Source organism: Arachis ipaensis, chromosome B3 (assembly GCF_059453495.1).
Source record: "Arachis ipaensis isolate K30076 ecotype BB chromosome B3, ASM5945349v1, whole genome shotgun sequence".
NCBI lineage: Eukaryota > Viridiplantae > Streptophyta > Magnoliopsida > Fabales > Fabaceae > Arachis > Arachis ipaensis.
In genome coordinates this window covers 13,195,691-13,212,091 of record NC_142438.1, presented here as the reverse complement: position 1 = coordinate 13,212,091, position 16,401 = coordinate 13,195,691, and the positions used below count along the sequence as shown (strand labels likewise).

Here is a 16,401-nt window from a genome sequence, read left to right as displayed (position 1 = left end):
TGTGTCTCTATTAAAAAATTATATTTCTCTCCACATAAAAAACTTATCTATTAAATATTGTGTTAAAATATCTTAAGAATTTTGCTAACCTATATATGTCATAAGGATACATTTTAAAAACACCATAAAAAGAAAGGTTTAACAAAAAATTTAAAAAATATATATTTTACATTTTCAATGTATTAAATATATTAAAAATTTTAAAAAATTTTATTATTATTTTTAGAATTAAATTTTGATACATTATCACTACTAAAAAATAATATATTACGGATAAAATTTTCAGACAAAATTTTACTGTCGAAAATATCGACAAATTTCTAACAAATTTTTTGTCGGTAAAAAAGTTAAAATTTTTTTCAAAATATTACTAACAAATTATAAATTTATCGGTAATTCTATCTATAAAATTGAGATTTTAACTTTAAATTTATTACAAACAAAAAATCCATCTGTAATTAATTATTGTTGAAGAGCTTATTATATATAAAAGGTGTAAAATAGAATAATTTTTATAGTGCATATATAGAGGAAGTGAAATCAGATTTGCATGAGTCACTAGCGTAAGTATTAAAGATTCCATTGTTACCGAGACGCATGCTGGGGATATAATGATTTAATTATTGAAAATCATATAATTAAGATTCCATTATATTTGTTTTTCAAGTGAAAAGGTGTTTCTGGAGACAAAGTACTTTTACTTTCATCTGAAAGAGTGTGTGTTTGAAAACAATAACAACAACAAAGTCATTGGGTTCAAGACTAAGTTTGTTTTTGGAAGAAGAAGAACCGCACTGGGTTTCTTAAAACTAAGTAGGTTATGTTTGAGTTTCGTGTTTTTGTCCCCATCACAACTTTCAATTCCTCTTAGGTAATTCTTTTCTTTATCTCAGAATAATGATCACAATTTATATAATCATGACTACTACAATATCAGAAACGTAGAAATAGTAGACATAATAACAATTCATTTAGTTGTTTAGATAGGAATAAGATACAAAACTTTTGTGTTCATTATTTAAAGGGTTAAGTTCGATTTTTGTCCCTAACGTATGGGTCAAAAATTTGTTGTTTTCAACTTTTTTTTGCTACAAAATGGTCCCCAAAGTTTTAGTTTGTTTTAAAATCGTCCGTCGGACGAAAATACCCCTCCCTCACATCTTCTTCCTCAACACCCATCTTCTTCCTCAAACGCAGAAGAACACCCAGAAGCAGATACACAAACGCAGAAGAACATCCTCAGCATCATCAAAATTCCAAATTCAAGCCAAATCAGAAACAGAAATTCACCTAATCAACATAGCATGACATTGCAGCAACATCAACATATCCAAAATCCATATCATCAATAGACAAACTCAATATTCCACGAGCAAAAAAATTCCACAACAAAAATCAGATATTCCAAATCAGAATATATTTCACAACAAATTCCACAACAAATTTAGATTATGTAAGACAAATAAAAAATTCAGTTCACAAAGAAAGGAAGAAGAAGAAGAAGAAAGAGAAGAAGAAGAAGAAGAAGAAGAAGAGGAGGAGGAGGATCAGCGGCAGTGGCGGCAGCTGCGGCAGTGGAGGACGCAAATCCTTCAGCTCGCACATCCCTCTCTCCCTTCGGGGTTAGCGACGATGGCTCAACGGCAGCGACGAACCCAGTACGACGGCGGCTCCCTCCTCTCCCCCCTTCTCCCTTCCCCCTTCCCCCTTTCCCCTCGTGATCCCTTCCCCTTCTCCTTTCCTCTTTCCTCTTCCCCCGCCCCTGATTCCTTCTCCTATGTAACCCTTTTTCTCCACATTGCTGCGTGGTGGTGAAGCAGGGGAGGCTCCACGTTGCTGCGTGGTGGTGAAGCAGGAGAGGCTCACCGGCGGTGAGCTTTGATTCGAGGAGATCCGAGACAGGGAAGAAGAGAAGGAGGGGAGAGGGTCACGGTTGATCTGGACACGATGGCGGGACGGCGGGACGGCGGCTTCCCTTCCCCCTTCTTCCCTTCCCTCCCCCTCCCCCTCCCCCCTCCCTGTTTCTCGCGCCCCCACCTCCCTTCTTTCTCTCCCCCCATTCTCTCTGTAACCCTTTCTTTCTTTCTTTTTTATTTATTTTATATTTATTTTATTTTATAATTTTTTAATGAGGAATAATTTGGTAATAAAAAAAATAAAATTGGTAAAAAGGACGATTTTAAAACAAACTGAAATTTTGGAGACTATTTTGTAGCAAAAAAAAATTAAAGACGAAACAAATTTTTCACCCCTACGTTAGGGACCAAAATCGAACTTAACCCTTATTTAAAAGATAGAATCTAAATGCAAAATAAAAGATCATGTTGCCATATATGAATAATAATCAAATCTTTTCTTCCTTTTTCTCTTAATACTTTTGTGTCACATTATCTTATCTGAATAATGATTTTGGTATATATTTTATTAAATCATTATATGATATTTTATAACATGTGATTTTTGAAACAGATAATGTCATTATGGGTTGGCTATAAAATATATCTGAAGAAGGATAAGAGGAGAAACAAGAAGACAAAATTTTTTTGTGAGAAAAATAGTGATGATGAAGAAAAAGAATTAGCAGCAGAAAGAGCAAGTGAAGTGAATTTTGCAGATGAGATAAGTGGAATTAACACCAGACCTCCTTCACCAACTTCATCTAATGAATTCTCTGTTACAAGTTAATTATTAGAGTAGTGAAAATTGTTCAAATGAGTTAGGAATTGAATAGGAGTTGCTTGCAGCATAGGTCTTTTAATTTACAAGTATGAGAACAAAATTGTTTACATTTATATTTATGTTGTATAAAATTAGGTTTATTTTGCAATGAAAAAATCTAAAAAAAAATGTTGTTTTACTTTATTGACATATTTACAGACAAATTTTTCGTCTGTATTCAGAGTTGGAATTTTTTTTTTCGGGTTCCAATTACTAACGAAAAAACTGTCAGGAAATCTGACGCTAGTTACCGTCGAAAAATCTGTCAAAAAATTGGACAGTTTAAGCGAAATTGAAGTGATGATTATCGAGGAAAAATATGTCGGTAACGGAAAAAAATTGTCGGTAATTTAGCGACAGAAAATTTGACGGTTTTTTAGGGAACGGAGGGGACCATTACCGAGAAAAATTCTGTCGGTAATGGGAAAAATCTGTTGGTAAATTATTGACGGAAAAAAATTCATCGATAAGTAATTTTCAACGAGACTTTTACAGAGGGACAAAATCCGTTGATAATTTCAGCGGTAACCAAAAATTCGCCGGTAAAAGAGACCAAATTTATTTGTAAATTCATCTTTAATAAACAATTTTCTAGTTGTGTATCAGTGTAAAATAAATTTGCACGTGTGCGCAATTACTAATGCCATGTTATAAAAAATAATTACTTTTTATATTGATATACCTTTTACATTGATCGTGTTAATGATCATCAAAAAAATAAATATAATTGAATAACCGTATAAAATATTTTACACCGTCAATACATTAAAATTAAACTCTAATTTATATATAAAAGTATAAAATAAAATATATATTAAATTAATTTAATAAAAACAAAGCTTTACTGTAGCATTATAAAATAAATTTATTTAGTTGAAATTTATATCCTTGAGGTTTTTTTACTTAATTTATTTTATTTTATTTTTTATTATTATATGTTTTATTTATAAAAATTTAAATTAATAACTATGTTATTATTTATTAATATATCAATATTGATAATTAGTAAATAAAAAATTATTTAATATTTAATATTTTTATATTATTTATTTTTATATATTTTAATATGTTTATACAATTTTTATGTGTTATCATGATTTAAAATTTTTGAATTCGTCATTTTATATATATATGTAAATAAGTAATCTTAAAGTATCATTTTATATAAACGATGATCAATTATAAATATAATTTAAAATTAAATTAAAAGGTAAAGTATTAAATTGGTCTTCTGTGTTTGGGCATAATTATGTTTTGAGCCTTGAAGTTTAAAATGTCTTATTTGAATTTAAAAAAAAATTATTTAGTTTTAATGTAGTCCCACCGTGATGTCAAAGTTAAATAATTAACGGAATGTCCTACATGATAGTAGTACAAGGATAAGGTCGATAATTTGGAGAACAAGTACAAGCTCCAGAGGCACAAAATCAACTGTGGATGTATCAATATATTTATTTATTATTTTTTTATAATTTAAATGAAATATTTTCTATAGAACTAAGGAGAATGATAAATAAATTTATTGATATATTCATGGTTGATTTTATAACTTTGGAGCTTGTACTTGTTCTTCAGATTATTAATCTTGTTCTTGTATTGCTGTCGTGTAGAATATTCTGTTAATTATTTAACTTTAACCTTACGGTAAGACTATATTGAAGTTAAATAAAACTTTTTTGGATTTAAATAAGACACTTTAAATTTTAAAGACCAAAATAAAATTACGCCCAAATATAGAGTATCTATTTAATACTTTACACTAAATTAAATTATCTCTAACAAAAATAGCTGGTGTAGATAGAGGGTGTGTTGTCTTGGATGGTTTTGGCACTTGGGCTATTTGGGTTCTCATGGAACAATATCTTTTGTTCCTTATTGTAGAACCCTAAAAGGAACATACGATGATTATTTCATTTAGATAGTTACACGTCAAGGAGCCTTGGATGGACATTGGACAAGGTGTGAGAAAAACCTCACACTGAAGTAGTGACTATCTAGTGAGACATCAAATATTTTATTTTAGCACTCTCAAAATGGGATCATGGACTAAGTTTATTTACACTCTCAAATATACAAAATAATAATTTATCCCTATATACATCACATAAATATACTCTTTAAGGATAATTCATTTAATGAATGTGAATCTATTTGGTAATTTTTCAGTGTTTTTCAACAAAATTTGATTATATATATTATTGTAAAAATTTTAATTATTCTACTGATATAATTTTACTATTTTAGTAGCAAATTATTTTATAAAAAGATATAAAAAATAATATATATTATTAATGATATTTTGTATTTACATAGCATACTAGCATTTTTGAGATTGAAATTTACTGACTTAGTATTGTATTTGGTAGTCGGAGACGACTGAAACTAAAATTTTATTTTTGTGACATAAAATTTCAATCTCTTCAGTATTTTCAAAAGATAAAAACACAGGAAACTAAAATTTCTGAAGACGAAAACTAAAATTTTAATAACATTTTATTCCTAAAATACCCTCGTTCAAAATTTTATATTCCAAATCTATCCTTCACCTCCAATCCCACCCCACCTCTCACTCCATCACCATACTCTGCCAGCAACGACAACAGTGCTACAAAATTCAGATTCAACCACAACAAGACCAATCCCATAACAACATACCAAATTCCACCAGCACCAACAACAATAATACCAAAAACCACAAGAATCTCATAAACATATATCAAAATTAGATACAATAATCATAACACGAGAATTTTAAAATCAGAATAGAAACGAGAAGAATAAAAGCAGCATGGCGAACACAGTAGGAAACAGAAGCGGCATGGCAGACCCGAATACGACGAAACAACCCGAAAAGAAGTGGCACGGCACAGCACGGTATTGGAACTCGAACACGACGACACTCGACAGGTACGATGTCGTCGCCGGGCTGGAACTCAAACATATGACGAAGACCTTCGGCGAACACGACACCGCCGTAACTCGAACACAACGGCCGTCGCTGGATATTGCCGGAGAGAGAGAGAGGTGGTTAGAGCTGAATAGAATTTTCTTTTAATTTTTTTATTTAACGAGAATATTTTAATAATTTTATTTATTTAAATTTTTATTTTTATCTTAAATCAAACAAAATACTGAAATATATCTCAAGTCTATACACTTTATATCAAACATAATATAAAAACTTAATTCAATCTTTATTTTTTAATTTCTGTTTTTCAATTTCTATTTTCTCTCTTAACACTACCTAATTAATGTCAAAAACCTTTTTGCATGTTGATGTGATGTGTGTATTTTGAGGAACCAGGAAGACTAGTGACTTTGTCTAGCTGACTAGCTGAGACAAGGAGGGTTCAAGTTTGTGTCAGAACTCAGATAGCACTTAACCGTGAGAAACAAGGGGCTCGAATATGATAGTGGGCCCCTTCCATAATTTTGCTTTAAACATTCTGCATAATGGCCCATCCATTGTTTTTTTTCAATTTAATACTCATCCTTTTGGTCCATATATTTATGTCTTCAACAGACATTTGTACCAGTTCATGTTTAAATTAGTTCTTAAAAGGTTACTAATGAATTAATTTGGTTTCTCAAAGATTTAATACTCCAATTTTGCTTTTAAAAAATGTCACTTTAATTTAAGTTGATCTTTTTGTTAACTTTCTACTAATGTCATGTAACGTATTTAAAAAATTGACATGTGACAGATTTTACTTCACACATCAGCAATAATCAATGACATATCAGAAAAAGAATTAACAAAAGAACCAACTTGACTTGCATTAATATTTTCCAGGACAAAATCAAGACATTGAATATTTAAGGAACCAATTTACTTATGTTTGATTTTTCAAAGACCTAACATCAAGACAAACTTTATATAGACTATGGAGGATAAGTAAAATGTTTTCTTCTGTGAAAAAGAATAAAATCTCTCTTGATCCAGTTATAGTAATAACAAGGACGGCAAGGACTTCAAAAGTCAAATGGCCAATGATGAAACTTGGAAGTGAGCTTATTGATGGGTTGAAATTTCTTCCATCTTTGGAAAGGGGTAAATGGGGTTCCCCATTATACTTTTCCAACAGTGACTAACCTTTTCCAAGTGCCTGCTTTAAATACACTAATTCAACAAATAAATAAACTCTTCACTTAAGTAATGAAGAGAGGAAAAGAAAAAAAAAAAGGAAAACTAGTTCCCACCAAATTTCAATCATATGATTTGATAGAAGTTCCGAAATGAATTGGTACACTCCAACTATATGAATATGACAGAAGCAAGTGGCTACCGGTTCATCAATTTCCATTTGATGCCTTAATAAATGTCCTCGTTAAGAGATATAGGTGCGTCCAAGGGCCTCTAACTCATTACTTCCACGTCACTGACAACACAAAGTAATGAAAATTTCCAGGGTGTTTATGACTTTTCCCAAGCTGATAACAATAAATGGTTGAACAAGCAATGTTTATGGCCTATGATGTATGATGTGAGACGTGTGAGATGTTTGTTTCGGTAGAACTACCACTAGAGTTTCTCTCTTGTGCTCAAGTTTCAAGCATTACTGTGTCTGTTACTAAAGAGCCAAATCCAGTTACTCTGCTAGCACATTTAGAGTTTTTGAGGGAGATAAAATGAATGGAAACGGGTTCAAAAGTAAAAGGGACTTCACTTAATACTTCAAATCCTTCTCTTCCCTTCCATAATGAAATCTGGTTATTAGTATAGAAAAACCAACACACCTTGAGCCTTACTCCATGCATGTATGATGATGCAACACCAACAAAATTTGCCCTTTCATTCCAAAAGCACCAAGGCGCCTTGGTACAATCCTCAGTCTCTCAAAACCCAAACATAAAGCAAGGAAGTTTCTGATGTTGCTATCAGAGCAACCTTCAACAAAAGCAAAGAGAATTAGCTTAAGCCATGTTGATCAACAGGGTGCCAACCCTGTTTGAAATATGGTAATGGATTGCCACATTTAATGGATGCATTAGCAACATCTTCTTTAAAGGAAATGGGCAAGAATAATGGTTCTGGTACAAGCATAATTATAATAGTAATCAAGCTTAGGGAAAAGAAAACAGCGTTTACATGTCACAATTACAACAGATACAACACGTGAAAAAATAACAGAGGGAAAAAATATCAGTCATTTTTGTCTCGTTTCTTCAGATATTTTAATTTATATCAATCATCACTACAAGCTAAACACTGCTACTCTAATTTATGAGAATAAAATACTATTACAACATCCACCAATGATGGTGGTAACTAATTCAAATGGTACAAATGACAAGAGCAACCATATTTAAGTGACTATGATCCACATCAAAGCTTGTGAAGATGATAAATACTACCTTCGACAGTGCTTCAGTGGAAACTCCGGGCTATAAAATATTAGCTGTTAGTCGATATGGTGGTATATTGTCCATCTCTGTGTTGTTGTTCTTTCTACAAACATATATATAGTGAGAATCTGGGTCTTCCAGAATGAAATCTGGAGGAAGTAAGCCCTTTTCGGTCAGAGGGATGGGATCTAAATATGATTTTCTTGATGAACTAGTACTCTCAGGCTTTTGAAATCCTGGTCTGGCTGCAGGGATATAGAAAATGTGTGCATAAAAAGAGCACTAAACCAAATCTCCACAACTATTGTCTATAGGCATTTGGCAATAAGAATTCTTATGTAAATATGCTTCATATATAATTCATCAACGACAGAACATTTCACAGAAGAACCATCCTAATTGTTTTAAGCGCAAAAAATTGATATACAAATGTACTATATATCTCTTGAATACCCCTAAAATTTCATCTAATTTCCAAATTCTATTATCACTTCGGTAAAACATTGCCTAAAACTTATCAGTTATCAATTTTTCTTCCATATTCTATACATTTAGCCACTAAATGGTCTTATATGGATTATACAGTTAACACACCAGCAACAAAAGCATAATATTGACTCTGACACATAGTACAAAACAGGAGGCAGTAAATAATCATTATATAATAGTGATAAAAGAGAAGGAAAAATAGTGCTGGATAGTGGATTCCATGTTTTGGAGATGTCAAGAAAGAAACATTATTACCAAATATTGAGATATTCTATCTTGCAAAAAAAGCAGTTAATTTTCAACCATCTTGATATATTCTCCAGATAAGGATAGAAACAAAAGATACTCTTAGTCTACACTTTAAGATACATGATGCAATAGCAACTTAGCAAGACCAAACATACTTGAAGAGGAAAGTGGCAGGCTAGTAGGTTTTAATGTTATCCATATTTAAGAGTAAAGAAAAAAGATAATAGGTGAAATCGGATGAAATCTTACGGATATTGTACAATGAAATTTTCCAATTGTATACAGGTCTGTTTATATGAGGCATCCTTACTGTTGGATCACCATATGTTATCTGAAATGGCAATTCAGCTATTAATTAGATCCTCTAAATTCCTAGAATAATTGACATGACACTAATAAAAAACAAAGTCCTGTCTGTGTAAATAAAATTACCAACATATAAGTCCCTCCAGGTTTTAGAACCCTGCAAAGAACAAAATAGCCATTACTAGTGAGAATCACAAAATGAAGCATGCCCATGAAATTAAATACTGCAGCACAAATATCAGGAAAAAATTTGTTCTCACTACAGTCTACAACCTACACACTTCTGCAAGCATCTGGGCAGCACTAATTGGAGCATCACTACCACACTAGAGTACATAAAAGCAAATGTGAGGATCAAAGCATGTAGATAAAGAATATTATAAGCAGAACTGGGTAAGCACCATACCATCAATGAATCAAGAGTTCCTAGACCAAGAACCAACGGATTACAAGTGCAGATGGAATACCAAGACAAAAGTATAATTAGTAGATGGATAACAAAGTAAGAGTGCATTAGTTTCTAATATTTAAAAAGAAGTGATTTACAAGTTGATTTTTTATACTGTTGAAAAAACTGAAAACTAAGGATGTGTTTGGTTTGCATTTTCATTTTCTGTTTTCATTTTTAATGCTTTCTATTTTCAGAATTTTGCGAAGAAAAGAGAGAACAAGAGGTGAAAACTACAGAAAACATTGTTTTATTATTTTCACTGTTTCTTCTTTTCCTTCCCAAAATTTTGAAAACAGAACACACTAAAAATAAAAACAGAAAATGAAAATGCAAACCAACTGCAATCTAATTTTCATAAAAGCTACTCTACAGGAAACATAATTTGTTGAAGTTATGATCATTTTTATATTTTCCAACATATAAAAGGTTATTTTTAGCCCAAAAAAAGGTTGAGACAGATGCACCCAATATATATAATCCAAAATTCCGTTAATTTTGACAAGGTTTGCAAGTGATACCTTTATCAATGACACCATCAAAAGATTCATCCAGAAAGAAGCTCATATCCCTAACATCCATCTGCAAGTCTATTCATGAAGGAAACTTAGAAACAGAGTTTCACAGCTCTTGTATTCAGTTAAGAAAATGAAAATAATGCGACTGATTGCTTGATTGATAAGATAAAGATAGTACATTTGAGCTGAGGGATGTGATCATATTTTGTTCTCATCATGTGAATGGCAACCGATGAGATATCAATATTAGTGATGCTCTCATAACCATCCTTGACCATATCCTCTGACATCACTGCAAAACACATTACACCAGTTTTCTCCATCTAAATTTCTCAACGTATATCAAATAATTTATCAACAGACACAAAATATATAGAATTTAACACGTAGTAGTAATGATAGCAAATGTCGCAAATGAATCTAATGAATGAGAGTGTTGGAGATTAGAAAAGCCCTAAGAATGAATTGGGGGAAATAGAATAGAAGAGAAAAGGAGAGGAATGAGGACGGACCAGCATTGCCGCAACCAACCATGAGGACGGTGGAATTGGGAGGAGGGATGTAAGTACGGACGAAGGGTCTGAGAGCAGAGTAGCGTTGATACCAGTCAAAGGAGCCACCTTCTTGGACGTAGCGTGCGTCCCAGTAGAGGGCATCACCGTAATTGTACGTATTGCAGCTCGATACGTCCCTGAACATGTTTATGCTTGCAAGTGACAACCTCCTCCTTCTTTTTCTCTCTCCCTCTCTGAGATATGGGGTGGGTGGTGGTGGTGGCTTGGACTTTGGAGAAGGAACTGAGCGACTGAGCGTGCTCTCTTGTGGGCCTTTTTTTACTTGGTGTAAACTCTAAAAAGTTAACACCAAAAGCGTCCTCCTCATAAAAGCGAAATTCATCATTGAAATTACAATCATGACCCACAACGATGAACTAACATAGTGATGTTTAAACTACTGGATCAAGGTCTTCTCAAATAAAAAGTTGATAAAATAATAAAATAAAGAATTAATTATTCTTAAATTAAGAGATTGAAATACATACTTTATATAAGTTATGGTAAAGAATTCGATGGTTTAATAACGTTTGAATTATTAAATAGTTTTAATAATAAAATATATTTTTTAATGATGGTTAAATAATTTTTATTTAATTTTAATTATATATTAATTTTTTAAATATTATTTAATTATAAAATTTATTTTATATTTATAAATTATTATTTTATTATTTATCTATTATATTTATTAATAATTAAAGAAATAATAATGAAATAAATCTTCCATTAATCGTGATTTTCATAAATATTTTGACAATGCAAATCAATGAGTTTTTTATTTTTTGATCCGTTATATCCGACAATATAGAGGTAACAGATCAAGAGATAAAAAACTCATTGATATTGATTCATATTATTAAAATATTTATGGAGATTACGATTAATAGAAGATCTATTTTTTTTGTTGTTTTTGTTTTTAATTGTTGATAAACATAGTAAATGAATAATAAAATAATAATTTATAAAATAAAAAATAAATTTTATAATTAAATAATATATAAAAATTAATTTATAATTAAAATTAAATAAAAATTATTTAGCAACGATTAAGTAAGAAATTTGAATGTATGGTTGAGAAAGAAAAAAAAACAATAGTTAAAGACGAGAAATTTAAAGATTAAAGATGATGATAAAAAAAATTAAAATTTCAATTAAATTTTTTTTAATGAAGTCAACATAGATATAATTTGAGTACTTTTGTTAAACATGATATATTTTTCTTGACCAACAAATTGAGTTTTTTTTTTATTTTGGTATTTTTATTTGTTGTAAATACAAATAAAAATTTGTTTTTATATAATAGAATTCAATCACGTCATTTAATCTATGTAATCGACTCTATTTAATAGAACAAGACTTTATTATTGTTGTAAAAATATTGTTTTATTTTAAATTTTAAAATTATAATTAGCATCTAAATAGAATAATACATAATTACATAACACAAAAGTGTTATGTAAAGTTGATATAACAAATTTTCAATTTATTTATTTAATAAGTTTTTTAATCAGCACCATTTACTCGCGTATTAAATGGGCGGAGTCTATTACTTAGCGGATTAATTTGTCAAACTTTTATTTTTTTTAAATTTTTAAAATTTCAAAAATTAGTCTATTACGTTTTAATTTTTATTTTCTCATTCTCTTTACATTTCTCTTTTTCTTCCTCCGTGTCTCTTCTTTTTTTTGTGTCTCTCCTTTTATGCCGTCTCTTTTTTTCTCTGCGCCATCTCTCCCTTCACGTCTCTTTCTTCGTGCCGCCTCTCATGTTTCTTCTTTTTCTCCTCTTTTAAACAATCTTTCGAAATTCTTCTTTTCTTCTAGATCACTTTTCGAAATTCTTGTATAATGATTCTAGATGTTTTCTTTTGTTACGTTTCAAATATTTATTTTTGTTAGATTTTAAATATTACTTTTACAATAATTTTAAATTTTTTTTTTCACTTAGTTTTAGATATGTTTTCATTATATTTTGAATATTTTGTTTAGTTTTAAATTTTTTTATATTTTATATATTTTTAATTAATTTTGAATTATTTTTTTTATTTATTTGTAACTCAACTAATAATTAACTATTGTTAGTTGATATTTTAATTAGTTAGTTAATATATAGTTGCTTTTTTGTTATTATATCTTTTAGTTTGGTAGTTGTTCCGACCCAACCCACTAATAATCCGAGTCCGGTAACAAACCACCGATCTGACGGTCCCGCCGGCTCGAACCTTGAGGCGACCCGCATGATTCGCCCCCTTTCACAACTTGGACACCTGGAGGAAGCTTTCACGAAAGTGGATTTGGTCACAAAAGATCCACTTGAGTACGGACTATAAATGGTGAGAGATCCATTTCTTTCCAAATATACATCACTTTTCTTACTTTAATTGACCACTGCTTTATACGAATTCTAACTTAAATTTCGAAATGTCTTTATAAGTGGTCCCACTCGCTGTCCAACCAACATCACAGTCAGGCTCCATCACCCAAACTCGAGCTCAGGTTCCGACTCTCATCGACATCTGCTCCAGCACCAGTCTGACCCGACATACCAAACATCCAAGCCAACGAACAATAGTCTAAGAAATTATTACATAAATAATACGGAATTGAACTCTTAACTTATTCGTCAACCTTCTATATGTGCATATATTTTAAGACAAAGTATACTTATATGAAGTGACAAAACAAGTTCAACAAATCTCTTTTTTTTTTTTGGTCAAGTTCAACAAATCTCTTTGAATATCAAAATTTTAATATTTTTTTTTTACCATGATTCATCTAATGTAAGAATTGGACCACTCTGCATTCTTTTTTAAGCCACAACTCATAACAAATGATAAGTTAAAATAATGATCACAGAAAACAATATGCAGACCAGCAGATCGACCGTGAGCCTACAAGTTTTTTTGGTGACTGAAATAAATTAAACAAAGAAAAACAAAAGAAACAAAACAAGGAACTGCTTAAATAGAGGGACAGTCCCGTTTAAGACTACTCTTAAACTCCTCCCAAGGTGAAAGAAGCTCCACATGCGAAAGTTGTAACTTCATCGCCATCTTTGCCATAGTATCTGCCACCGTGTTTGCATTTCTCATAATCAAACGAAAGTCAACACGCCAATTCCAATGCATGATATCTCTTATTTTGAGCACCAGTGGATCAATAAACCCAAAACCATCTTGAGTAACAAGATTAAATGCTTCCACACAATCCGTCTCACAAATAACATCTCGTTGACCCACATCCCAAGCTAAGAGATATCCTCTCCAAATAGCAAACAATTCTCCTTGAAGAATACTATTACTCTCAATCATTCCCAAACACCCCCTTTGCCAGCTCCCATTACAATCTCTAATAACACAAGCAAAACCAACACTATGACCCGAACCAAAATAACTAGCATCACAATTAATCTTAAAAGTACCAATGGATGGGGGATTCCAAAAACCATTTAGAGTAGAGGGAAGGGACATACGTTGTAATTCAAAAATATTTCTAAGCTCTTTTTCTGAAGTTAATGCCAGACAAATGACTTTTTCCGGAGGCCAAGTTTCATGGGGATTAAAGATGTCGTTATTCCTTGCTCGCCATATCCACCAAAGTTCCGAAAAGAACTTGAACGGGTGCTCTCTGCTATGATACAAGAACCAGTTCTTCAAATCCAAAGGATGACAAGGAATATCCAACCTTTGCCAGACAAGCTGAGCTTTTGGACAATCCCGAATACAATGTATAACCGATTCCTGGCTAGAAAGACATCTTGGACACCTATCCGATGACGACATCCCTCTTCTAAAGCGAAAACTTGCAGTAGGAAGAGCCTCCTTAAGACACAACCAAGCCAAAAACTTATGCTTTTCCGGAACAAGCTGACGCCAAAGCCAAAGCCAATTCTCCCTCTCCTCCCAACCAAACAGCTGCTTACACAACCACAAGTAACCATTGCGTGAGTCATAGACTTTGGCAGCAGACCCACTCCAATACCAACCCACTTCCGGACCTGCTTATTCATCTGGATTGTAAGAGAGAATATTATCTTTCAGATTTTGAGATAAAGGAGAATAAAGAGTATCCAAATGCCACCTACCAACCGACCAAATATCCTGTATCCGGAGATTCGAATCAGAAATGTGGACATAATCCATCTCATTAGATAACCGTCCTTCTCTCCTCCAGCTAGAAAACCAAAAATTCTGGTTCAAATCTCCAATACACCAAGCAAACCCATCCTTCAACACTTTCCAAGCCTTGCAAAGACACCTCCAAATGGGAGAGTCCTTGTTCTTAGGATAACTAAAACAGTCATATAGAGATGATCGGTATTTGGCATCCAATAATTGGACCCATAGCTTGTTTGGCTGCTGGAAAAAAGTCCAAACTAGCTTCCCAAGAAGAGCAATATTTACACAATAAGGATCTCTAATCCCCAAACCTCCATATTTTTTTGGAGTAACCAGTACCTTCCAACTAACAAGATTCAATCCTCTTCCATCAACTTGTCCTTTCCAAAGAAAATTCCTCATCATAGACTCCAATTTACTAATGATTCCTTTGGGAAAAATAGAGACCTGCATCTGGTACGTGGGAATAGCAGCGGCAACAGAATTAACCAAGCAGAGTCTACCAGCTCGATTGAGTAAACTCCCTTTCCAGCTTGCTAGCCTACTCCGAATCTTATCCAGGACACCATTGAAAGCTGAACGAGTCACTCTAGAATGGCTAAGGGTAACTCCAAGATACTTGCCCAAATCCTGGACAAATCTGATAGAGGATACCCCAGTGAAAACCTCTTTCCTTGTTGCAGAGACATTCTTGGAGCAAAGCGCTTTAGACTTCTCCACATTAATCTTCATCCTAGATGCTTTGCAAAAAGTCTCTAAAACCAACATCACATTTTGCACTTGTCTCTTTGTAGCTTTACAGAATAGAAGCAAGTCATCCGCAAACATTAAATGGGATATTCTTGGTCCCCCTCTAGAAATAGCAACCGGCTCCCACAAGCCCAAATCAACCTGATGACTAATAAAGCATGCCAGTCGCTCCATACACAACACAAAAAGATAGGGTGACATAGGGTCTCCTTGTCTAAGACCTCGGCTAGGAGTAAAGCCATTCAGACGACTCCCATTCCAAAGAATAGATAAGGAAGAAGCAGTGACACAATTCATAATCAAATTAAGTGTAGGAATAGGAAAACTAAAGCTCTTAAGGGTATGAGCTAAAAACCTCCAGTCAACTCTGTCATAAGCTTTCTCCAGATCAATCTTAAAGGCCAGTGTGCCTTTCTTTGATTTAGTCTTCTTCATAAAGTGGAGGACTTCTTGAGCAATAATGATGTTGTCAGGAGTTCCTCGTCCCGGAATAAATCCTCCTTGAAGCGGGCCAACAATCTCCGCAAGATGAGGACGAAGCCTATTAACAAGGACCTTCGTGATGATCTTGTAAACTACATTGCAGAGACTAATCGGCCTGAAATCTTTCATAGATACCGGTGATTCAACCTTTGGAATGAGAACCAGTAAAGTCTCCAACATTCTCGGATCAAGAGTAACACCGGAGAATGCCTGCTTAACCATCTTCCAAACATCAAGACCAATGATCTCCCAATATTCTTTGAAGAAGAAAGCTTGAAACCCATCCGGATCTGGAGCTTTAAAAGAGTTCATGTGAAAAACAGCTGTTTTGACTTCCTCCATAGTAACTGGTGCCGTAAGATTATTGCAAGCTTCCTCATTCAGAGAAGGAAGAGGCACATCACCAAGGCAACCCAAATC

General features: G+C 32.6%; 1 protein-coding gene and 1 long non-coding RNA gene across 2 annotated transcripts; both read right to left on the bottom strand.

The window, feature by feature from the left end:
- Positions 1-6,911: 6,911 nt before the first annotated feature.
- Positions 6,912-7,584, bottom strand: LOC148569872 (uncharacterized). Its single transcript, XR_015907638.1, has 2 exons — positions 7,456-7,584; positions 6,912-7,097 (listed from the first exon to the last, which is right to left on the bottom strand). It is a non-coding gene; the product is annotated as an uncharacterized LOC148569872 (long non-coding RNA).
- Positions 7,585-7,744: 160 nt separating this feature from the next.
- LOC107629670 (S-adenosyl-L-methionine-dependent methyltransferases superfamily protein) lies at positions 7,745-10,948 on the bottom strand. The gene is made up of 8 exons (XM_016332509.3): positions 10,587-10,948; positions 10,253-10,366; positions 10,078-10,146; positions 9,515-9,534; positions 9,382-9,434; positions 9,235-9,265; positions 9,052-9,133; positions 7,745-8,309 (listed from the first exon to the last, which is right to left on the bottom strand). The coding sequence occupies exons 1-8, from the start codon at positions 10,771-10,773 to the stop codon at positions 8,104-8,106; spliced, it is 762 nt and encodes a 253-aa protein (XP_016187995.1). The 5' UTR covers positions 10,774-10,948; the 3' UTR covers positions 7,745-8,103.
- Positions 10,949-16,401: the final 5,453 nt, after the last annotated feature.